This window comes from Oncorhynchus tshawytscha, linkage group LG04 (assembly GCF_018296145.1).
Source record: "Oncorhynchus tshawytscha isolate Ot180627B linkage group LG04, Otsh_v2.0, whole genome shotgun sequence".
Taxonomy (NCBI): Eukaryota; Metazoa; Chordata; class Actinopteri; order Salmoniformes; family Salmonidae; genus Oncorhynchus; species Oncorhynchus tshawytscha.
The window spans coordinates 62,888,958-62,913,691 of NC_056432.1; the positions used below are offsets into that span (position 1 = coordinate 62,888,958).

Here is a 24,734-nt window from a genome sequence, read left to right on the forward strand (position 1 = left end):
CTATTCTTGAGATGTAAATATTCTTATATGTATACCATGTTCAATACATATAAATGCAGCATTGGTAAAGTGGGGAATCAAAATACTTAATTTACAATAACAGAATACTGCAGTTATGAAAAAAACATTTTAATTTAATTCTAAAATCACCTTAACTATGTTCACACAAGATTTAAACCTCAAAACAAAGAAACAAATTATTTTATTGGCATTTCTACTGTGAACAGCTTGTGGCAGGCAGCATTAGAAGCCCAGAGGAGCTCTGCTGGGCCCTGCAGTGTGGAGACCCAGTCAGCTGGTCCAGTAGGGTCTATGCCCTCTGGTCTCAGTCTATGAGAAGCAGCAGCAGGTATATATTGCCCCCAACCATCTCCCAAAACCACTGAGGGCTCCCGCCCCTCAAGCAATCAGCATGCACGTGGCTTCGACAGACACGCACACCATTCACATCGTGCAGAAATAAAAACGACAGAGGAAATAAACATGTTTCTAAATTAACACAAGGTTAAATACAGAGAAAATGTTTTTAATGTGTGCCAGAGGTCGCTCACAATAACATCAAAATAATTTACATTGAACAAAATGATGAGCGCCTTAATGTAGTCTACTTGGTGGTCTAGTTGCCATTTCCTTGGTAATTGGAAGACTAACACATATCAGTGAATCAGGAGGAAATGGCAGAGGCTGAGCTCCTATAAAGCGAAGGAGGTGGAGCAGCAGTAAGAGGAGTCTCCACAGTGATGCACACTGTGGCATTCTGGGAAAACAGCATAAACGTCAGCAAATTTAAAAAATGACCACTTTATAGAATCAGAGATACAGATGTCATTCAAATGTTGAGTGTGAACTACGTATCAATTTGCCAAAGATGATAAACTGCAGTTTGGATTAAAGAAGACAGAAACTGAAAGAAAATATAAAGTGAGTTGGTTGTTGTAGATACTCTTGGCTTTATACTCACAGTCTCTAAAGTGGGTGGGTGGGACGAGCATCGCTCTAGCCTGGTAAAATTTCAAATGTGGAGAATTTGAACCAGGTACATGTTCACAGATGGGTCAGGTAGTTTCTTGCTAGTCTGCATAACAGAGGGGGAGAGTGAGAAACCAAGTGCTGGAGGGAGATGAGGAGAAATAAAGTGTTGCAGAGAAGAGAGGAAACAGAAAGACATTTCTTTCCCTCTGGCTACACAGCTCTACTCTGATCGTGCACCATGTCTGGAACATTTCCATTAAATTGATTTGTCGGTATGGTATTTATTTTTTAATTGAATAGCTTTTGCACTTCCCTTTAAACTTCACAGTACAATAAACTATAGTGCACAATATGATTTCTGAGCCACTCTTTCCCCTAGAGCTCAGATGGGAGGACGAAAGAGGGCGTGTGAAACGCACTGCTCTGGTGACGTCGTCGAGTCAACGTGGGGCCCCACGCCAGACAGGGTCCCCTGGCCGGGCCAAGCTACACTGCGGCAGGCAGGCAGGCCAGCCAGCTAACTGGGACGGGCCTCAGATGGGCCTCAGTCCTGCCCCGGGTCCTTGACCGGGCCCCCATCCAGGTAGATCTTAAGGGCCTTCTCCTTACGAGGTGAGTAACTGACCCGGTGGCCAGTCTTCAGCAGCCGGCTGCTCTCCTTCTTCATCAGCTCATTGCGTTCATCTTCCGACTGTTCCATAGGCTCCTCTGTGCTGTCCCTGAAACACCAGAGCACAAGCTGTGAGACTTTCTGCAGAATATACCTATATTGAACCAAATATCTGCAGTTTTCCCTGAACATGAGGGGTTTACCTGTAGAAGACCACAGCACCATCATCACAGATGTACAGAGGCCACACATTCAGAGTGGACACTTTAGGGTTCCAGTCCAGATCCTGATGGATCTCCAAAACTGAGATATCACAAGGAAATGTTCCACGCCCCTGCAGGAGACAATCAGGATGCCAGTCAGTAAACTGGGAAACATTTCAGGAAATTAAGTGAAGTGAATCAATGCAAGAGCAAAAAATAAATCCTTACAGTGTCAAAAACGGTGTACCTACCTTGGCAAACTCCAGGTTTTCAAGAGGAATACCACTTATTTCACTGAGCTGGAGAGAGAGAATTGATGTCACAAATGGCCTTTTAATATTAATTTAGCATGCCCTATAATTTACCTTGTAACATCTACTTATGCATCTCAAAGTCTAGAGGCTGATGTTATATACTGTGATGTGAAAAGTTACAGTGCATCTCACTACTCCCAAGTGGTGCATCAGACCCAGTGATGTTGCTGGGAGCAGCACTTAGTGGGTAAGACAATCCCAGTCCTGCCTTGCAATCCAGTGTGTATGTGGCCTCAGACATATACAAGGCCTGGCACCGACATTCAGTATGTGAATACACACACACACACCGTTTCCTTGAGTTCCTCCACACTGCTGCTCTCCAGAACCACTTCCTGGAAGGGCTCCAGCTTCATCTGGGCGGGGGTCCAGCGGCGGGTGAGCACAGCCAGCTGGGACATGGACTTCATCTTCTCCGGTCCTGGAAAGGGGCAGGAGAGGAGGGTTGGGGCTGGCTGAGCACACACACCCACTGTCTCTGTCTGCCTCTCTTTCGCTCTCTCACAAGTGATACTCATTCAGAGGAGAGACAATTCAGTTCTACAGGTTTCTTTCCCATTTACAGAAGTAATTATGTTAAATCTTCCTCTAAAACCATTTTTATGTGACCTAATATAGGCATTTGATATAAAAGCAGTAATATATTTGAGTGTAAGTTTGTCTCTATTCAGGCTATGATGACCATGAGGCGATTTACAAATGGCTCTGAAGAGAGTAGTCGAAAAAATAGCAAACCAGTATTACCATCTAGAACCTCCAGAAAGACCTCCCAGTTACTGGAGATGTTGATATCCTCCTCATAGACGTGGTAGTCCAGAAACACTGTCCCTGGGTTCTTCCACGTCTTCTTCCTGAGACGGAACCTGACCCCACACACAATTAGGATTCAACAACACTTCTAGCAATAAGCATCAGCTGTGAGTCAGTGCTTTAAAAGGTCACTCACAGTACCCATCCATAAGAGAACAAAGGTGCCCATGATATTTTGAAGTGAGAGGATATGCAGCAGGTAGCCTAACGGTTAAGAGCATTTGGCTAGTAACCGAAAGGTCACTGGTTTGAATCCCCGCGCTGACTAGGTGAAAAATCTGTTGATGTGCCTTTGAGCAAGGCACTTACGCCTGGTAAATTACTAGACTTTGACATTCTGATTGTATCACCACAAAGACTTCTACAGTCAAGTAGTCGGTGCCAATAAATGCTTTCATAAGAAAATATGTAGGTAAGGGATTCGCCCATACATTCATGTGCATTAGATTGTGTACATAGATCATCTTAGATATGCAGATTAGAGTTACTTGACTGTACATGTTTTTAAGTGTGTAAGGTGGAACCCACTTGTCGATGTTGAGGTCCAGCTTGCATTGGTCTTTCAGCTGAGGCATTAGCTCCTCTTTGGACTGTTTCACAGTCATGCCCTTAGCAAACACTGTGTCCACAAGGAACTTACAGGGCTGGGGAGGAGAGACACACACACACTTAAGCATGAAACACAATGACATATACAACTGTCACATAATACACCCTGGTGACAAATCCATCAGTGACACACCTACAGGCTGCTGTTAAGTGAGGAAATTGCACAACACCGAATAACAATCACTTCTGTGTCTGAAGAAATATCAGCACATCCCGGTCCTTACCTCTGCATCATTCACTAGTAGCTGGTACACTTTCACCCGATACTCGCCCTTCTTCAGTGCTCTGCCTAATCGAATGGTTATCTGTAAGAAAACCAAGAGAAGCGTCATGGATCAGATATATATATATATATATATATATATATATATATATATATAGATATGTTTATAGATATACAGTGCCTTGCGAAAGTATTCGGCCCCCTTGAACTTTGCGACCTTTTGCCACATTTCAGGCTTCAAACATAAAGATATAAAACTGTATTTTTTTGTGAAGAATCAACAAGTGGGACACAATCATGAAGTGGAACGACATTTATTGAATATTTCAAACTTTTTTAACAAATCAAAAACTGAAAAATTGGGCGTGCAAAATTATTCAGCCCCTTTACATTCAGTGCAGCAAACTCTCTCCAGAAGTTCAGTGAGGATCTCTGAATGATCCAATGTTGACCTAAATGACTAATGATGATAAATACAATCCACCTGTGTGTAATCAAATCTCCGTATAAATGCAGCTGCACTGTGATAGTCTCAGAGGTCCGTTAAAAGCGCAGAGAGCATCATGAAGAACAAGGAACACACCAGGCAGGTCCGAGATACTGTTGTGAAGAAGTTTAAAGCCGGATTTGGATACAAAAAGATTTCCCAAGCTTTAAACATCCCAAGGAGCACTGTGCAAGCGATAATATTGAAATGGAAGGAGTATCAGACCACTGCAAATCTACCAAGACCTGGCCGTCCCTCTAAACTTTCAGCTCATACAAGGAGAAGACTGATCAGAGATGCAGCCAAGAGGCCCATGATCACTCTGGATGAACTGCAGAGATCTGCAGCTGAGGTGGGAGACTCTGTCCATAGGAGAACAATCAGTCGTATATTGCACAAATCTGGCCTTTATGGAAGAGTGGCAAGAAGAAAGCCATTTCTTAAAGATATCCATAAAAAGTGTCGTTTAAAGTTTGCCACAAGCCACCTGGGAGACACACCAAACATGTGGAAGAAGGTGCTCTGGTCAGATGAAACCAAAATTGAACTTTTTGGCAACAATGCAAAATGTTATGTTTGGCGTAAAAGCAACACAGCTCATCACCCTGACCACACCATCCCCACTGTCAAACATGGTGGTGGCAGCATCATGGTTTGGGCCTGCTTTTCTTCAGCAGGGACAGGGAAGATGGTTAAAATTGATGGGAAGATGGATGGAGCCAAATACAGGACCATTCTGGAAGAAAACCTGATGGAGTCTGCAAAAGACCTGAGACTGGGACGGCGATTTGTCTTCCAACAAGACAATGATCCAAAACATAAAGCAAAATCTACAATGGAATGGTTCAAAAATAAACATATCCAGGTGTTAGAATGGCCAAGTCAAAGTCCAGACCTGAATCCAATTGAGAATCTGTGGAAAGAACTGAAAACTGCTGTTCACAAATGCTCTCCATCCAACCTCCCTGAGCTCGAGCTGTTTTGCAAGGAGGAATGGGAAAAAATTTCAGTCTCTCGATGTGCAAAACTGATAGAGACATACCCCAAGCGACTTACAGCTGTAATCGCAGCAAAAGGTGGCGCTACAAAGTATTAACTTAAGGTTTTGATTTGTTAAAAAAGTTTGAAATATCCAATAAATGTCGTTCCACTTCATGATTGTGTCCCACTTGTTGATTCTTCACAAAAAAATACAGTTTTATATCTTTATGTTTGAAGCCTGAAACGTGGCAAAAGGTCGCAAAGTTCAAGGGGGCCGAATACTTTCGCAAGGCACTGTATATATTTTTTACAAACACACACGCCATTATCTTTTGAGAAGAGTCATGATGTTTTGAAAGGGGCAGATAGTGAGACGCTACGGACCTTGTTGTCGTCAGAGAAGGAGGAGAGGGTCTCGTTGAGCCGTACACTCTCAAACTCCTGGTTGTTGGCGTAGACGCGGAACACCTTGAACTGGGTAGAGGTGACCCCCACGAAAGGCTCCAGGTTCTGTTTGAATGCTGACAGAGTTATCCTCTTATCCACGTGGACCAGTACACCTGGCAAACAGCACCAAAACATACGTTTCAATTAGTTGGAACAAACTAATCATATAACAGTAATTAAATACTACACGTGGATTTTGTTCTAAGAGCATCTAAACCAGTGTTTCTTAAGCCCCAAGTTGTTGCTCACCGGTCTGTCAGATAACTGACATGAGTGCTTATCTTAAATGAACCCATTCACATTTTATCATTTAAATGAAATAAAAACCTTAAAAAATGACTTCAGCATATGCATTTTGAAATACACTTAAAAATTAAATTGTTTAAAAGCATATAGTATTGATATTTATGCCGAAATATATAATTCATGACTCAACTCAATGTTGTTTGTGAACTACAGCCGTTTCTATATCGTACTGTATTTATTCTTTGGACAAGTGTTGCTGTTTTTTTGTTAACACCCACCACCTAGAGTATATACAATACACTCTGATTTAATGGAGATTGGAGAGTCACTGTACAGCGTTCTCCCGCTCTCAGATCTTAAACATCTTCAAATCTTACTTTACAGCGCAAGCAAATCCAATGTAAGTCAATGGAGAGAGAGGCCTGCTACATCATTCTCCCTCTCTCTCACAAGCAGGGGGGACACATACCACAGACATACACACATGCAGGTGTGCATGGATGTCTCATGGTAGGGTGGGGTATGGAAACTGTGTAATTTTTGAGCACTTTCTAACCTCTTCTACCATGGACAAACATGTATGAAAGGTGTCCTTCAAATCAAAATGGTGCTGTAAAAAAAGTTATTAAATTCATATGAACGACCCACACTTATTTACAAAATAACAATTTTACAGTTCCCACAAACTAAACTTTCAAATAAACCAGTTAGGACATCAGACTAAACAAGATTAGCTTCAAAGACCTGCATTTGTAAATACATTTAGAACAGTTGGACTTTCCCACCAGCTGTTTGAGCGGGCGCATGGGTGTGCAAGCGTGTGAATGTCTATGGTGTGTACACATGTGAGATTGTGAGAGAAAGAGGGAGAGGTGCGTCACTTGAGTGGGTTGAGTCACTGACGTGATCTTCCTGTCCGGGTTGCCTGCCCCCCTGGTTTGTGCAGTGGCGGAGATCTTCGTGGGCTATACTCGGCCTTGTCTCAGGATGGTAAGTTGGTGGTTGAAGATATCCCTCTAGTGGTGTGTGGGCTGTGCTTTGGCAAAGTGGGTGGGGTTATATCCTGCCCATTTGGCCCTGTCCGGGGGTATCGTCGGACAGGGCCACAGTGTCTCCCGACCCTTCCTTTCTCAGCCTCCAATATTTATGCTGCAGTAGTTTGTGTCGGGGGGGCTGGGGTCAATCTATTATATCTGGAGTTTTTCTCCTGTTCTATCCTGTGTGAATATAAGTATGCTCTCTCTAATTCTCTCTCTTTCGGTGGACCTGAGCCCTAGGACCATGCCTCAGGACTACCTGGCCTGATGATTTCTTGCTGTCCCCAGTCCACCTGGCCGTGCTGCTGAGCCAGTTTCAACTGTTCTGCCTGCTGCTATGGAACCCTGACCTGTTCACCGGACGTACTACCTGTCCCAGACCTGCTGTTTTCAACTCTCTAGAGACAGCAGGAGCGGTAGAAATACTCTGAATGATCGGCTATGAAAAGCCAACTGTCATTTACTCCTGAGGTGCTGACCTGTTGCACCCTCGACAACTACTGTGATTATTATTATTATTTGATCCTGCTGGTCATCTATGAACATTTGAACATCTTGGCCATGTTCTGTTATAATCTCCACCCAGCACAGTCAGAAGAGGACTGGCCACCCCTCATAGCCTGGTTCCTCTCTAGGTTTCTTCCTAGGTTCTGGTCTTTCTAGGGAGTTTTTCCTAGCCACCGTGCTTCTACACCTGCAACGCTTGCTGTTTGGGGTTTTAGGCTGAGTTTCTGTACAGCACTTTGTGACATCAGCTGATGTAAGAAGGGCTATATAAATACATTTGATTGATTGAATGTTGTAGCAGGCCTCACTCTCCATTGGATTTGCTTATAATCTAGGAGTGAGTGGATTTCTTCAGATAGAGATATCTCCCACACACACACACACACACACACACACACACACATACACATACACATACACATACACAAAAAAATATTAAGCTTTGATCATTTGAACATGTATTTACAGGACTTGATTAATGAAATGTGTAAAAAACAGTAACCCCATTTGTCCAAAGATTAAATATAGTACAATATCAAAAACTCACATTGTAGACAAACTCTTCAGATATGTCCATCAGTAAACTCAGATAACATGTCTACCAAAGGAAATTATACATTTCCATTAGAGATATGAATGGGTTAGGGAGGGAGACCATCGCTTCCCGAGCCCCATTACAGAAAAGGTTGAGAAACACTTTGTACAATCGAAATCACTGCTGAGTACAGAATCATCATCATCATCATACAGAGAGAAGACGTACATTTCTGGCCTCCTTCCCCAGAGCCGTCCTCCTGTGCATATGGTTCTGCTCTGAAGTAGAGGTAATAGGATTCTGCCTTGCTCTTCCCGTTCTCGTCATACTCGCTGTCCGTGCCACTGTCCTCCTCGGCTGTGTCCCACGTCTCTTTCTTGCCCTCGTTGGCCTTGGAGCGGCGGCTGCTGGTGATGCTGTGTGAGTCCAGCCCGTTGGCCAGCTGGATGGGGCCGCTGTCGGCGTTGCACAGCGTGTCACTGCTGTGGCTGGAGCTCAGGATGTCACTGTCCACTGAGCTCGTGCTGCGGTCGTTGTTCACCTCAGAGTCTGAGCGCTCCTCCCCAGGGAACTGGGTTTCCGGGTCAGAGTAGGCCCCCCCGCCGCTCCCCCCGCTGGCCGCCCGGATCCGGTTCTCCAGCTCTCGGTTGTCGACTGCAACAACAGCAGATACGGAGGAGGAGTCTGGTTCCTGAGAGGGTGAGGGGGACTCGATGTGCTCGAAGTCGCTGGTGTCTGAGCTCTTCTGGCTGTCACTGGTGCTGGAGCCCTGCTGCTGCTGGAGGGACAGGTTCTTCAGCTTCTCTGTGCTCTCCTCCAGGATGGCCTCTACGGAATTCCTGTTGCCCTTTGACCCCTCCTCAGTGTCGCCACCAACTTTTTGGCAAATAGTTCGGTTGGTGCCGGGGGATTGCACAGGCAGCGAGACAAACAGGCGGATTGTGTTTCCATGGCGATCCAGCAGTTTCCACAAGAGGGAATCAGTGAAGGTGACCTGGTGATCTGGGGATTCAGAGCTTTCCACAAAAACCTAAGAGAAACCAGAGAATGGACAAATTAGATGTGTTACATCTGAGATCAAAGCACTGCTGAAAAATGTTTACAGATGCACAACATTAAACACAGCAGACCCAAGCAATAATAAAGTGGAGTGCGACCTTGTTGCTCCTGAAGAAACCCTCTGCTTTCAGTGTCTTGTTGGGCACGTAGAGAAGCCGAAGGTCATTATAGCAGCGCTCCAGGACGACACGCATGGTTTCGGCTGAGAGCTCTGTGGCCTTTCAACAATACAATACACACACCGGAGAGATAATTCACCAAAGATCCCAAAACAAATACGGGCAGATTTTATGGTCTTACAAGTATAGACTGTATCAGGCTGGATTAGACTGTATTAGATAGAAATGAAGAATTAACTAACTGAACTAACTTACCTGTGCAATGAGCTGCTTGAACTCAGTGATTGACTGGTTTAGATAGGCCCTGATGCTGACGGGAGGGGCGATAGTGTCCGACTTCAGATCCACCACGTGAACCTTCACCATCACCTCTACAGAGACACACACACACCTCACTTCTGAAAAGGCTAAAAGAGTTGCTAGTTATGGTATTATATTTTAAGTCTTGAATGTGTTTTACTGACCTCCCGGTTTGTATGGCTGGAAGACTTGTTCAGCTCTGCGGGTCTCCAGCAGCAGGTCAAACATGTAGGACGACTTGACCCCGCCCAGCAGCAGCCCCATGGGGGTGTCGTCCTCGCCCTCGTACGAACGCTCCAGGTACTCATGGAACTCATCGTACTTGACCAGGCGACAGCAGTCCAGCGGGACCACCCCATCCAGTTCCATGAGCTAGGGGGCAGAATGGGTGGCCAAAGACACACACACATCCAATTGCTAATAGACACAAGAGAATGTGTTGAGGCTTCTCTTGGCCATTGCGACCCCCATTTTAATCTTAGAACCATGTCTATCCTTGGACCACTCTCTATTCTGACACCGACCGCTGGCTGGTATGCACTGCAGCTGCTGAGTGAGATTCACTTTCAATGCATTCCTCTGCGTTTAGCTTCCACTCTGACGTACCTTGTAGGCCATCTCTGTTGCCTCTCTGAGCGTCTTGTCCTTGTGCACTTCCAGCTTGTTCTCCATCATAGCCATCATCTTCACCGGATGCATGCAGAACAGCTTGATCTGACAGAGAAATACAGAGCAATTAACAACAATAAAACCCCTGTGAAAAACAGAACATTCAGTCAAATGACCGACACCGTTGCCCATGGGAAAGTCCACAGGAGGAGGATGTACCTTGCAGGTATTGCGCTCAATCTCCCTCTGTCTTTTCTCCTGCTCCTCAGACTCCTTCTCCCTCTGGACCAGATGCTTTATGTGCTCAGGGAAGTCATCACAATCCAGATACTCTGCAGTGGTAACAACACGGCCCATCAGTCAAGAGATCACCATAACTAACTGGGGGTCCAAGTCATTGAGAGACTTGGAAAGTAGAACCTACTAGGATTGTTATACCCACATATGTAACTTAATACAGTTTAACAGTCATTTTAGACATTTAAAAGCAAACTTGATAATGGAACTAGACTTGATTAATACGTTTCCCTTACTTGCATTCCTTGAGGGGTCTTTCAACCTATAAATCAGCATATACGCATTCGTAGAGCTGTTGGAACAGAAAAACATCTTATTAAATGCAAGTGGAGAAAAGGAAAATGAGTAGCCAAATAGAGTTCCATCTTCCTTTCCAAACACATGAAAGAACAGTGCATTACATAAAAGCTCAGTTATCAACAGGGCTTTGTCCTAGCCTGAATAACCACCCTCTTGTTTTTCTCCCAGGGAGACTTCAATAAAATGTAGCACTCTAAGTAAAAAAGCCCCGGTTCATCCCTATTAAAGCTTCCTCTGGTATTGAACGTTGCGGTGTGTGAAGTGAACAGATACTGGTAATGTTCTGGCCATGTAGGCATGCATTAGTAGGTACATACAATGAGATTGTAAGAGGGGAGAGCCAGGCATGGGAGTGAGATGTGTTCAGGGACATAATGATTTCAGATCAATCCAGAGATTGACAGAGACAGGAGCTCCACTGACCTGGCAAAGGCACTGGAGTAATAGCCTCTGCTCCCCAAGGACCCTCCATATGTTTTCCTGATGTCTTCCTGGGTGATCTATAGAATGACACACACACACAGGACAACCACCATTGTGTTTCTGACAACTGTCAATAGAATGTTATAATGACAGGCATCAATTTCTTAAGTCTATTTAAAGCGTAGGTCGAGTTGTTTTGTCTAGTATTACATGCATAGTAAACATAAGTTATTTGAAGACTGAGAATAACCTTGCTGACGTGCTGGTCGTTGAAACTGTACCACTGGCCATCGCTGAAGGACTTAATGCAAGCATAGTAGTGGCCACCTGCAGCGCTGCCCGAATGGACCATGACCGAAAACAGCTCAAAGGTCAATGAACTCTGGAGATGAGACAGGGGCAGGAGAGACAATTAGCTAACAATTAAATCTAATGACAGCAGATTGCACTACATGCAAACAGACCAGGATGGGCTATGTGCTAGAGTGTAAGGACGGTTTGTGTGGTATTACATACAGTGTTGAGGCTGGGTACCTTTGGCTTCAGGACCCTCTCAGTACTGCTGGCGCTGTCCAGGCAGATGCCCTCATCAACACCGTCGTCTGCCGAGAAGTCGTTGCTCATCTGGTCACTGTGGCAACTGCCTTCATTCTCTGCCCCGCTGTCAGTGCAGCTCTCCGTTTGAGGAGATTTCTATGAGAGCAGGCATTGATCAAAAACAAAGAGCGGGATGGAAAGAGAGAAAGCAGACAGAGTTTAGGTATCAGTTACACTCATGAATTAATGATGACATTGAAATGACTAATACATGAAACATAATCGAAAATCTAATTTGAGTGGACCTGAACGCCTGGCACTATTCCACCCCGGGCCTGATATCATTATTCTATCTAGACTATAAAACACATAGGAGGCCACACTGGGCTGGTGTGTCTCACCTCGTCCTCCACGTCGATGAAAGGACCCATGTCCAGCTCCTCAGGGAAGGACATGCGGTCGTTGAGTTTGATGCGGTGCATAGTGGTGTAGTCAAAGTCAAAACGCTTCAGCTGCAAAGTCAACAGGTAGGGAAAGTGCAGAAACCTCAGCCCCTGTGGTGGGAGGGCAAAGGGCATGGGTCAGAACACAAATGGCCAGACCAGTGATGACCTTCACTCAACATCCTCCCCAATCAGTTCTCCCATGACCCAAAGGGAAGTGTGGTCTTAACATCAACAAGATCACTAGTCTGTATACTCACCTTACGGGCATCACATTTTTTCTTGCAGCGCTCACAGAAATACTGGTTGGCCCCATCCAGAGTCTCTGGCTGGACGAAGGCCTGCAGAGCCTCCTCCTGTTTCAGTGAGTCACAAAGGCACTGTATCAGTAACAACTCTAACCACATCTACGTCACATTACACTGTCTTACTATTAAAAGTCTTAGGAAAATGCAGGAGCATACAGCAGGGTCTGGACTTCCGTGTCTGCGTGGTGAACACAAATGACCATCATAGCTTTGATCTCTTCACACACTTGGATTAAAACTTCTATAATCATGAAGAAGGGCAGAGACATAAGAGATGGAGGCAGAGAGACACGCACCACGCTGCCATAAGCCTGGCTGGCCCCAAAGGGTCTGATGACCAGAGGGATGTCCAGGTAGGTGTCGATCCTCCAGCTCTCATAGCCACACTCCAGACAGCGCACATAGTCCTTCAGCTTCCCCTGGTACAGCTGGTTAATCAGGTCAGCCTGAGGGGGGACACAACACCAGGGAGTCAGGCCCGAGCAGTCACAACACTCACATGTATCTCTCAGAACTCTGATACATGCTCTTCACTGCTCACACAGTACATACTACTCACACAACCTCAACTCTATGCCAGCGCAATAATAACGTAAACTCCCCAAAGACAATGACCTGGCTCCTCTCCAAGAGTCAACACATTTCACTAAATATGTGACTGCAACAGCAGGCCCATTACCTATTAAATGGGGACTTATGCAGTCAGAGACAAATTGGTCCAAGTGTTGGATGTTAATGGAAAACTGGAGATTAGCTGTGGGGTCCCACAGGGGCGCATCCTTGGTCCACTGCTCTTCCTACTGTACATTAACAATGTGAAATCAGCCTGCTCTTGTAAATTGGTTTTGTACGCGGATGACTCTTCTCAATTGGTTTCCCAAAAGAACAAAGCCTTAGAAGAGATCCTTAGTGCAGAGTTATTCAATATTACTAAATGGCTTTGACAAACATTCTCTGCATCTTAGAAAAACAGAATTCATCTTATTTGGTTCCAGAGTAACACTTGTAAGGTTCCCTGGTTTTATAGTGTCAAAGTAGGAAACTCAGAGGTTACACCAAAAACATCAAATTCACACCCAAGGTGATAGGTACCGGACCTGTGAGATTATGTTTAACAAAAATAAACCCCAAAATGTAATTCTTAGCTAGACCTCAAAATGGCTTGATATTGACACCCTGAAGAGTCTGGCAGGTAAGCTAGTTCAATATCACTGATTATGTGTGCTCATCATGGTTCACCAGCAGCCACAAACATCTAAACAATAATTTAGGAATTAAACACTTTTGATTCTAAAGAACAAGCCACAGACCAGCTGAAACAAGCTTGTTAGAATTGTATTTTAACTGTACCGGCCCTCGTACTCATCTGGGGGTCCAGCATTTTAAGCAGCTAGGCTGGCTGTGTGTGTAAAAATGAATTGTATTAATTGAACTTGGTCTGGTAAGGTCCACAGAATTATCACTGACTCGGTCCTCACGTACTTATCCAATTGATTATTTTGTTAGACATGCCCACCAGCATAATACCTGTGCCAGAGACTCAAATAATCACCTTTTTAAATGTAAGAGTATATCAGGTAAGAACCCTTTTTTATATTCCGGCACTGTTGAGTGGAACTACCACAGCAACAATAACATCAAATAAAATGTAAAAAGTTGGCTAATGATTTAAAAGTATAAAACATTTTCATGTCTGTATATCTAGAATGTTTCTACCCTGAGTGTACAAAACATCTGCTATTTCCCTGACCAGGTGAAAGTTATGATCCCTTATTGATGTCACTTGTGAAATCCACTTCTTCAAAATCAGTGTAGATGAAAGGGAGGAGACAGGTAAAAGAAGGATTTTTAAGCCTTGAGACATGGACTGTGTGTGTGTACACAGAGGGTGTATAGGCAAGACAATAAATGTAAGTGCCGTTGAATGAGGTATGGTACTAGGTGCACAGATTTATGTCAAGAACTGCAATGCTGCTGGGTTTTTCCACACTCAACAGTTTCTCATGTATATCAATAATGGTCCACCACCCAAAGGACAGTCAGCCAACTTGACAACTGTGAGAAGCATTGGAGTTAACATGGGCCAGCATCCCTGTGGAACAAGTTTGACAACTTGTAGAGTCCATGACCCGATGAATTGAGGCTGTTCTGAGGGGAAAAGTGGGTGCAACTCAATACTAGGAAGGCATTCTTAATATTCTGTACACTCAGTGTATGTCAACAACCCCCAAAAAAAAAAAAAAAAAAAAAATTGGGGACCACAGAAATAAATCTGACTTTATTGTGCAATCCCAATCACGCTTTTTTGTATGCATATAATATGTCATTTGTTATATGACAAAATCAAACAAACAGTTGAAGAAAACAATAATAGAAGTTCAAATAAGTACCGTAAGTGGAGAAAACTGCTGCTGGGGACACAAATATAGCAAATATCAAAATGGGACTTTGATTAGCCACAATAATAATGCAGAGCATTCTTTACAAATACAGCTAAATGCAGGAGCTCACGTGCACAAGCCTAGTGCTTCTATCCACAGTGAATTAAGTGTATACGGTTTATACCAAACTCCTGAGACCAGAAAAAGCTAACCCTCAGCCTTACTGGCACTTTCTCCTCTTCCTACAGAAGGCCCTTTGATCTGGGCCTTGGGGAGACCCCTCATTGGCTCCCTGGATTAGTGTTTAGACAAGTGTCAGGGTTAACTTTTCTTTCATACCTGCTCTGTCTGCTTCCATTTCTGCTCCAGGGCATCAAACATGACCCTACACAGCTCCTGGACGTCATGCTGCTGCCAGGCTACAAAACACAGATACGCAGACACCACAGAAGAGAAAACACACACAGATCAGTTAAGACACAGCGAACTGTGTGACAAAACACACAGTACCCCTTCCCCACACTCTTCCAGTTCCTTTATCAAAACATCAGAAGAGGTTGAGCCTGGGCCACTCCTGGTTACAGGGAGGGTGCCTGGCGGGGGTTGTCTAGAAGTAGCAGTGTGACAGCCCACCTTCGCTGCTGTCCCAGCCGAAGCTGCGGGTCACGTCGGTGGTCTCGATGGCCCTCTTCTTACTGGTCTGCAGCAGCAAAAACAGCCTCTGCAGCTGGTAAGGGATGCTGGTGACCGGGTCTTCCTCCGACTCCTCAAATTCCCAGCTGGAGGGAACAGTGGACAAGTAGAAAATAGTTTTAGGACAACACTCTTCCATTAAATACATTTGTTTAGTAAAACAATACAAAGAGCTTCATGAGAACAGGTACTTACTTGTACAGTGCATTTCTGAACTCCGGGGTCATAAACAGAGTTTGTAGAAGGCTGTTCAAATAGCAGGTCATGGCCTGGTTCACCAAACCCACATATCCTGCAGAGGGGGAGAAAGACATGAAATTACATTTTATTTGTCACATGCACCAAATAGAACAGGTGTAGACCTTACAGTGGAATGCTGACTCACAAGCCCTTAACCAACAATGCAGATAAGTAAAGAAATAAAACAAATAATTAAAAAGCATAAGTAAAATAACAATAGTGAGGCTATATACAGGGGGTACTGGTACAGAGTCAATGTGCAGGGGCTACGGTTAGTCGAGGTAATATGTACATGTAGGTAGAGTTAGTGACTGTATAGATAAAACAGAGTAGCAGCAGCGTAAGGGTGGGGGGCCGTACGCACTACCCTCTGTAGTGCCTTCCGGTCGGAGGCCAAGCAGTTGCCATACCAGGCAGTGATGCAACCAATGCTCTCCATGGTGCAGCTGTAGAACCTTTTGAGGATCTGAGGACCCATGCCAAATCCTTAGCTTAGTGATGAGCTTTGAGGGCACTAAGGTGTTGAATGCTGAGCTGTAGTCAATTAATAGCATTCTCACATGTGTTCCTTTTGTCTAGCTGGGGAAGGGCAGTGTGAAGTGCAATAGAGATTGCATCTATGGATCTGCTATCTATGGCTCTGCTGAGGTGGTATGCAAATTGGAATGGGTCTAGGGTTTCTGGGATAATAGTGTTGATGTGAGCCATGACCAGCCTTTCAAAGCACTTCATGGCTACAGAAGTGAGTGCTAAGGGTCGGAAGTCATTTAGGTAGGTTACCTTAGTGTTCTTGGGCACAGGGACTATGGTGGTCTGCTTGAAACATGTTGGTATTACAGACTCAGACAGGGAGAGGCTGAAAATGTATTCTTAGCAGGCGCTGACATGTCCTTGTAATCCGTCTGGCCCTGCGGCCTTGTGAATGTTGACCCGTTTGAAGGTCTTACATCAGCTGCGGAGAGCGTGAGCAGTCTTCCGGAACAGCTGACGCTCTCATGCATGTTTCAGTGTTACTTGCCTCGAAGCGAGCATAGAAGTAATTTAGCTCATCTGGTAGGCTTGTGTCACTGGGTAGCTCGCGGCTGTGCTTCCCTTTGTAGTCTAATAGTTTGCAAGCCCTGCCACATCCGACGAGCATCGGAGCCGGTGTAGTATGATTTAATCTTAGTCCTGAATTGACGCTTTGCTGATTCGATGGAGGTCATAGCGGGATTTCTTATAAGCTTCCGGGTTATAGTCCCGCGCCTTGATAGCGGCAGCTCTACCCTTTAGCTCAGTGCGGGTTTTGCCTGTAATTAATGGCTTCTGGTTGGGGTATGTACGTACAGTCACTGTGGGGACGACGTCAATGGACTTATTGATGAAGCCAGTGACTGATGTGGCGTACTCCTCAATAACATCGGAAGAATCCTGGAACATATTCCAGTCTGTGCTAGCAAAACAGTCTTGTAGCTTAGCATCTGCTTCATTAAGTGAGTGGTCAGGTGGGTTACGTAAAAGGAAGTGAGGTCAAGTCTATGCTGTTGACAGAGGGTGTACCTGTGTCAGACTTGTTGAGGATGGAGGAGTAGGAATAGCTGGGGCTGCTGTAGTCGCTGCTGCAGCCCACCGTGCCATCTCTGGGCAGCGGGCCGATGAAGCGCTCCTGGGAGCTGTCATCCAGACCACTGCTGCCCGCTGTCCCCGACTCATCCTACACAAAGGAGAATTAAGCTTCAGCTTATAGGTACCACTAGTCTACTAAGAACGAACTGCATGCAAGCCCTCCTCCAGGGGAATGCCCTAGGCATGCTGGTATTTATTAAAACCATTAACTTAATTTTATCTTCCCCACTCACTCACCGACGCAATCTGAGGCTGTTCTCCGTCCTTGTCTGTGAGCTGGAGGAAGTTCCTCTTCCCGGGCTCGAACCCAGACTCAGTGAGGGACATCTCACTGCTGGGATCCAGCGACCCCTAGGGGAGAACAGAAAAAAAACACCCTTCAGTTTGGACAGGCTGGTCTGAGCATGAAAATTGCAGACGCAAACAAAATAAAACTAGGATGAGAGAAAAATATCAGTAGATCCCCACAATACAACCCAACATAATCAACCTGTCAATTCAAATTGGTTCCCATTGAATTCAGAATGAGAATCCTCCCCATGCTGATCAGTCAAAAACATTAGCTTTTAGGACCAGCTGGGGGTGCATGCTATGAAGCAGCAGTGTTTACCCCTGTAATGTAGGCTGGAGGAGAGGGAGGGAGGAGGATGAGAGGGGGGGGAAATAGTAGCCAGCTATGGAAATAGAGCTTAATCCACTGACCTACTCGTGAGATAACTCCAGCCTCAGATTACTTCAGGGACAGGAAAGATAGACTGGCTTTGTTTGAATGTATGCCATTTACACCCGATGGGGAGGATCCAAACAGCACCATTTCAAACCGTTGGTCATTGAGTGCAGCTCAGTAGAACAGCTGACATACAGTAGACAGTGTAGCCATGTGTAGAGGAGCAAACAACGACGGACGTGTTGGAGGAGTTTGGTCTATGTAAACACCCCCCAATCAGGATCCAATGAAGGGACCTGGGATCATAACATTGTCTTAGGACACAGACTCACCATGTCCCCGGTCTTGCCCCATGCCAGGTCAAAGGTGCCGTTCACATAGCTCGCCTTGTGGGCCACATCCTCAAAGAGTTTGGAGAGAGTAGTGGAGGCTGGCAGGTTGAGGGTGAGCCTCTCGTTGACCGTCTTAGCATTGGTAGTGTCCTGGACTAGGCACAGCACTCTGGGCTCCTCTGACGCATTCTCTATCTGTAGGATACAGGACACATACAAACACCTTGAGCGCAGATCACACATCTCCATTCAGTTTTCTACTTCATGACAAAATATTAAAACAAAACATTATCAGCAGCTTATTTGCATGCATTCAGGGAGCTGAGCGATTTGACTACAGTCAGTGGTTAGGGGATTCTCCTACTCACACATTAATGTCATAACTAGAGGTCGACCGATTAAGCGGAATGGCCGATTTCAAGTTTTCATAAAAATCGGAAATCGTTATTTTTGGGCAGCAAATTTGCAGATAAAAAATAAAAATGTTTTACACCTTTATTTAACTAGGCAAGTCAGTTAATTATTAAGAAGACATTCTTATTTTCAATGACGGCCTAGGAACGGTGGGTTAACTGCCTTGTTCAGGGGCAGAACGACAGATTTTCACCTCGTCAGCTAGGGGGATCCAATATTGCAACCTTACAGTTAACGAGTCCAACACAATAACGACCTACCTCTCCACAAGGAGACTGCCTGTTACGCAAATGCAGTAAGCCAAGGTAAGTTGCTAGCTAGTATTAAACTTATCGTATAAAAAACAATCAATCATAGTTAACTACACATGGTTGATATTACTAGATATTATCTAGCGTGTCCTGCTTTGCGTATAATCTGACTGAGCATACAAGCATCTAAGTATTGAGCAGTGGTAGGCAGAAGCAGGCGAGTAAACATTCATTCAAACAGCACTTTTGTGCGTTTTGCCAGCAGCTCTTCGTTGTGCATCAAGCATTGCACTGTTTATGACCTCAAGCCTATCAACTCCCAAGATGAGGCTGGTGTAACGAAATGAAATGGCTGGCTCTTTAGCGCGCGCTAATAGCGTTTCAAACGGCACTCGCTCTGAGCCTGTGGTCGTTTCCCTTGCTCTGCATGGGTAACGCTGCTTCGAGGGTGGCTGTTGTCGTTGTGCTTCTGGTTCGAGCCCAGGGAGGAGCGAGGAGAGGGATGGAAGCTATATTGTTACACTGGCTATACTAAAGTGAACATAAGAACATTCAATAGTCAAAGGTTATTGAAATGCAAATGGTATAGAGGGAAATAGTCCTATAATTCCTATAACTACAACCTAAAACTTCTTACCTGGGAATATTGAAGACTCATGTTAAAAGGAACCACCAGCAGGAACCATCATATGTTCTCATGTTCTGAGCAAGGAACTTACACATTAGCTTTCTTACATGGCACATATTGCACTTTTCTCCAACACTTTGTTTTTACATTATTTAAACCAAATTGAACATGTTTCATTATTTATTTGAGGCTAAATTGATTTTGTTGTATTATATTAAGTTAAAATAAGTGTTGATTCAATATTGTTGTAATTGCCATTATTACAAATAAAATAAAAATTGTCCGATTAAATCGGTATCTGCTTTTTTTGGTCCTCCAATAAATCGGTATCGGCATTGAAAAATCATAGTCGGTCGAGACCTCTAGCTTATTGTGACCTTTAATTGTCCACAATTCTAATTCCATGTGTGTGGTGTGTTAACATTTGACAAATGTTTTCCTAATCCAAGAACCTTTTGTATTTTCCTAAAGGATTAAAATGGGTCATCCCCAAACAAAAATTAATGTGACATGTGTCATGTTGGGCTGGTGTTACTGCCATTTTGGTGAACAAAACTAGCCCTCACTCAATCAGCCCTCTGTTCTAGTTAATATTTTGTTATGGTCTAGGCACAGTGACCAGCTGGTAGTAGGTTGGCTAAACATTCAGGACCGCAAAAAAAGGAGGCTGCATGCAGTCATCAGCAAACCCAACACAGTTAGCTGCAAACAGTCACTCCACTCGACTAGGAGGGACTACCTGAGAAAACCTCTTCTTCATCTCATCGAAAATACTCTGCCTGCAACTCCAAAACATACCCTAATGACACATAGGGAGGAGGGGTGAAAAACACAAAAGATTAAAACAGTGCAAACAGCTGTTACCGAGAAGGGAAACAGTTACGCAACATGCTAGAGTTTCTCTATGTATCCACAAGCACACCGGCTCAGACGAACTAATTTGGAATGGCACGCTTTCAATTCACTTCTAAAGACCACCAGTAATATACTGTAGGTATTATTAAAACCACAGACAGAACAAGTGACCATCCTAAAGTAACTATGTAAAGCTGGTGATCTTGGCAAAATCTGTCAGGCCAATGATACAAACAAGCCGCAGATGTCAACACACACACACGTGAATTATCAGATTAGGGGTATTTATAATCACAGATAATGTTGCAAGGTGCTGACATGCAGCCGTAGGTTCAACAGAGCCCAGACAATCGCACTACACAGAACAGATATGAGAATCTAGGCTAAGTGACAAACACAGTAGAATTATTACTTATCTAAAACCAGAGTTATTAGTCTGGATTTCTGTTAAATCATTATTGATCCAGTCAGGTGACCCTGAAAAACATCTTCCTGCCAACAGGGCAAATTACAGCAAACAAACACCCTGCATCAGTAGGCCTACAGCAACACTAACTCTGTTGATGAGCCTTCAGAGGGTGAGAGAACAACCTGGTCTATAGTCACTGGCTGGCAGAAAACCCTGAATTTCAGCAGAACTGCAATCTCCTTTTCAAGTCAGTCAAGTCTGTAAAACAAACATTTTTCTTCAATCCAGATGACAATATGGGAGAAAAAAAGTGGATCTTCACTTCCTGGTTTTACAGTAGCACCTGAGGTTTTTTTCTTTTCATTTTTCATTTCACCTTTATTTAACCAGGTAGGCTAGTTGAGAACAAGTTCTCATTTACAACTGCGACCTGGCCAAGATAAAGCATAGCAGTGTGAACAGACAACACAGAGTTACACATGGAGTAAACAATTAACAAGTCAATAACACAGTAGAAAAAAAGGGGAGTCTATATACATTGTGTGCAAAAGGCATGAGGAGGTAGGCGAATAATTACAATTTTGCAGATTAACACTGGAGTGATAAATGATCAGATGGTCATGTACAGGTAGAGATACTGGTGTGCAAAAGAGCAGAAAAGTAAATAAATAAACAGTATGGGGATGAGGTAGGTAAATTGGGTGGGCTATTTACCGATAGACTATGTACAGCTGCAGTGATCGGTTAGCTGCTCAGATAGCAGATGTTTGAAGTTGGTGAGGGAGATAAAAGTCTCCAACTTCAGCGATTTTTGCAATTCGTTCCAGTCACAGGCAGCAGAGAACTGGAACGAAAGGCGGCCAAATGAGGTGTTGGCTTTAGGGATGATCAGTGAGATACACCTGCTGGAGCAGGTCTAATGACTTCCTGAAACAGATACTGAAACTTTTCTATGCATGTTGTTTCTCGAGAACTGACCATTGCATGAAGGGAAAGTAAGAGGGGGCTTGTTAACCGTAACCGGCTTGGGGATTTGGTTTTTAAAAGAACATTTAGGCCTAACGTGAGTTGTCATGGGAATTACATTGCATTAACATGCATTTGCACATCTGACAAACATTTAACATTTCCCTGAAAGAAGAACCATACTAGGGACATTTTATGAAAAGTCTGAAACTTAAGTTTACCAAATCAAGGAAAAACAAACATGACAATGAACATAAATACAATAGCCCTTACACAGTATTAAATGTCCTGTTATCTCCTAGGAAAGCCTGCTCCCGAAATGGAGCTAAACAAAGGCCACCACCACAGAGGAAATTATATGAGCGTTTGAAGCTAGCTTACACAACCTTAGAGAATAAAATAGACTTGAAGACCTTGTTGTACTTGATGAAACAGGAACAATTTTATAACAATACATCAGTAGGTGTGCATATGCCCAATGCCAGATTGTGAACTAAGTCTAACCTCAGAGGCCGAAAACACCCTCCACCCGCTGACTCATCCCACTGCACACAACTTCTGTCAAGCGCTTTAACAGAAGCTAGCAGGTGGCTCTGCAAAGTTTAAACCAACCAGTTCCCTCTGGACAACGCAACAGTAGGCTGGAGTGACTAATGTGAAGCTACTGATTCAAATACTGACTATTGCCTTCATTGGTTGGACAATAAAATCTTTAAACTGAGTTTTGGTTCTGTCAAAAAAAACTATTTCAAGTCGCCTAACCTGTTCCAGTTCAAATTGAGAAATTAAAGAATAGTTATCTTGCTTAGTTAATGGATAACGAAGCCGATTCTCCATTATTTTACACATGACATCCAACTGAAAAACGAGTTCTAGCCATGCTCAAATGCAGAGTGACAGCAGCCCAGGCAGCAATGTGTGTAAGGTTGGAGATTGTCATCAGCATTCGGACGTGGAGCCCTGCATAGAGCTGAAATAATGGGTTCAGCCGCATGACTAGGGGATGGAGAGAGGACCGATCGAGGCGTCGCTGAGCACAGTGGCTTGGACCTTCAGCACTGGGAACACTTGATTATTGAGAGAGGCTGTCCAGAGCAGATTAAAACTAGAGTAAATTCAATTTTAAAGAAATGTATCATCCTATTGAGGTCAACATTCCAGTCTCAGCCCTAATACCAGCCTAAACAGAGGCTCAATACTCCTTGTCTTTATCCTTGATCTGCAATTATGTTATTTCTCAGCTAGATGGATTCACATTTCGATATTAATATAAGATTTGGATTGTGTGATGATTATAGTATCATTTTCAAAAGGTGGGAAATCCATTAACACAATGTCAAATGGCAACGTAATTATTTCTAATTGCAATGAAAGCAGGCAGTTCACTGACTACAGGCCTGGAACTTTTCTACAGCCCCTGGCACGATAGCTCAGCTAACTCAGCCAAAACAGTGGCCGGATTAGATACAATAAATCTTCGTGTGGAAATTATGGATGCAAAAACAACCCTATGAAATGTAAATAAGGAGATACTGACACAACGTTTAGATTGTTAACTATTAACAGTTAGACCTAATCGTATGAAGCAAAGGAGGGTATTGTAGTATTACTAGTTAACGTTAGCTAGTTAAATTACACTGAACATATAATAGTAGCACAGCTAACTAATAAAAAAAAATGTGTATAAGATATATCACAGTTAATTAACTATGAAACAAAAATGTTGTCGTTTGAGACTGATGTTTAGAAAAATATATAACCCGCTGGCTAGCTCTCGCTAACTGGCTAGCTAACGTTGACAGCAATAAGGACTCCATTGTTTACCCGATCTGAAACTAGCAAGGTAGCTAGTCATCAACAACCTCGTCCAGCTGGCTAGTTTGCCTTTGCTTTGACAAGCTAGCCAGCTACAAGATAACGTTACCAGCACCCTCAAAGCAATGTCTAACGACATTATGATAAAGCTAGCCACAACAAAAAAAATAGCAAATAATACTCTACAATTTTATTTTTTTCCCCCATGTAGCTAGCACTGTTGTCCACCAGTTTCCTAATTAAACGCTACTACGCCGTTTTGAGCGAAACAATCGGGTTTAAAACTACAGTAGCTCGCTAAGGTTAGCATGCTAGCAACCTTTGCTAAATAGCTAGATGAAAGCTAACGTTAGTTAGCCAACTCGATCAGTGCGGTTTTAAGCGTCAGTAGATAATGCCACCAACTACTTTTCTGTGCTAACTTCTAAAAAGTTGCATGTATCATTGACTGTCATACGGATTATTACTAAGGGCCCGTTGTTGCCAGAACCCCGTTCTGTAACTGGCTATGATAATCTCACCTCTTTCGGTACGAGCTGGTTCTCTTCGCTGGGCACCATTTCCATTTGTGTGACAATTTATACAGCCATCTACCCGAGCTCGATGTCAACAGGAAAACTTTACGACGGTGAACAAAAACATAATGTGTTTTTTCAACCCGAGGGTCTGTACAACTAACCTGAAACTAATAAAAACTTGTATGAAACTGATATAGGATCGTTTCTGTTACACCACCTAAGCACAAACACACAGCTATCAATGGGGAGGAAATGGACAGCCTTCAGTTTCCTGAGATTCCAGAGAAGGTATCATCGTCACATCCTTAAACATCTCTGATGTTACTGATAACCTACGTACTGAGAGCAAGTCTGTAGGGAATGTATGTACAGGTAACTGCCAAAATTAAAGCAAACACTTGAGTAAATTAGTGATATAAAGTATATTGAAAGCAGGTGCCTCCACACAGATGTGGTTCCTGAGTTAATTAAGCAATTAACTCCCCGTCATGCTTAGATGCATAAAAATGCTGGGCAGGCCATTATTTTGGCTGCCATGGCTATCCCCCCATAGGATGACAATACTCCTACCACAGAGCACAAGT

General features: G+C 43.8%; 1 protein-coding gene across 7 annotated transcripts; it reads right to left on the reverse strand.

The window, feature by feature from the left end:
- Positions 1 to 185: 185 nt before the first annotated feature.
- Positions 186 to 24,488, reverse strand: LOC112249154 (ubiquitin carboxyl-terminal hydrolase 47). Of its 7 annotated transcripts, none has more exons than XM_024418842.2 (30): positions 24,154 to 24,488; positions 20,327 to 20,386; positions 18,295 to 18,489; positions 17,533 to 17,646; positions 17,230 to 17,383; positions 15,646 to 15,742; positions 15,391 to 15,536; positions 15,097 to 15,176; positions 14,767 to 14,787; positions 12,673 to 12,822; positions 12,329 to 12,424; positions 12,027 to 12,179; positions 11,605 to 11,781; positions 11,339 to 11,470; positions 11,089 to 11,165; positions 10,602 to 10,657; positions 10,288 to 10,400; positions 10,066 to 10,173; positions 9,624 to 9,831; positions 9,415 to 9,530; positions 9,139 to 9,258; positions 8,210 to 9,011; positions 5,594 to 5,769; positions 3,743 to 3,823; positions 3,438 to 3,553; positions 2,844 to 2,962; positions 2,390 to 2,520; positions 2,037 to 2,084; positions 1,786 to 1,916; positions 186 to 1,691 (listed from the first exon to the last, which is right to left on the reverse strand). In XM_024418842.2, exons 1-30 carry the CDS (start codon positions 24,196 to 24,198, stop codon positions 1,517 to 1,519), a joined length of 4,197 nt encoding a protein of 1,398 aa, XP_024274610.1. In that variant the 5' UTR covers positions 24,199 to 24,488; the 3' UTR covers positions 186 to 1,516. The 7 variants fall into 7 exon arrangements, with proteins under 7 accessions (XP_024274610.1, XP_024274611.1, XP_024274614.1 ...); XM_024418843.2 differs by having other exon boundaries at positions 11,623 to 11,781; positions 24,154 to 24,487; XM_024418846.2 differs by lacking the exon at positions 20,327 to 20,386 and having other exon boundaries at positions 24,154 to 24,487.
- Positions 24,489 to 24,734: the final 246 nt, after the last annotated feature.

What these genes read in the sequence shown, in the direction of transcription:
- LOC112249154 (XM_024418842.2), bottom strand. Translation starts at nt 24,198, where the DNA reads ATGGAAATGGTGCCCAGCGAAGAGAACCAGCTCGTACCGAAAGAG. An exon ending in CCTCAACAAGTCTGACACAG is followed by an intron (nt 15,743 to 17,229) that starts GTACACCCTCTG and finishes CCCCCTCTGCAG; the next exon opens with GATATGTGGGTTTGGTGAAC. An exon ending in GCCAGGCTTATGGCAGCGTG is followed by an intron (nt 12,425 to 12,672) that starts GTGCGTGTCTCT and finishes TCACTGAAACAG; the next exon opens with GAGGAGGCTCTGCAGGCCTT.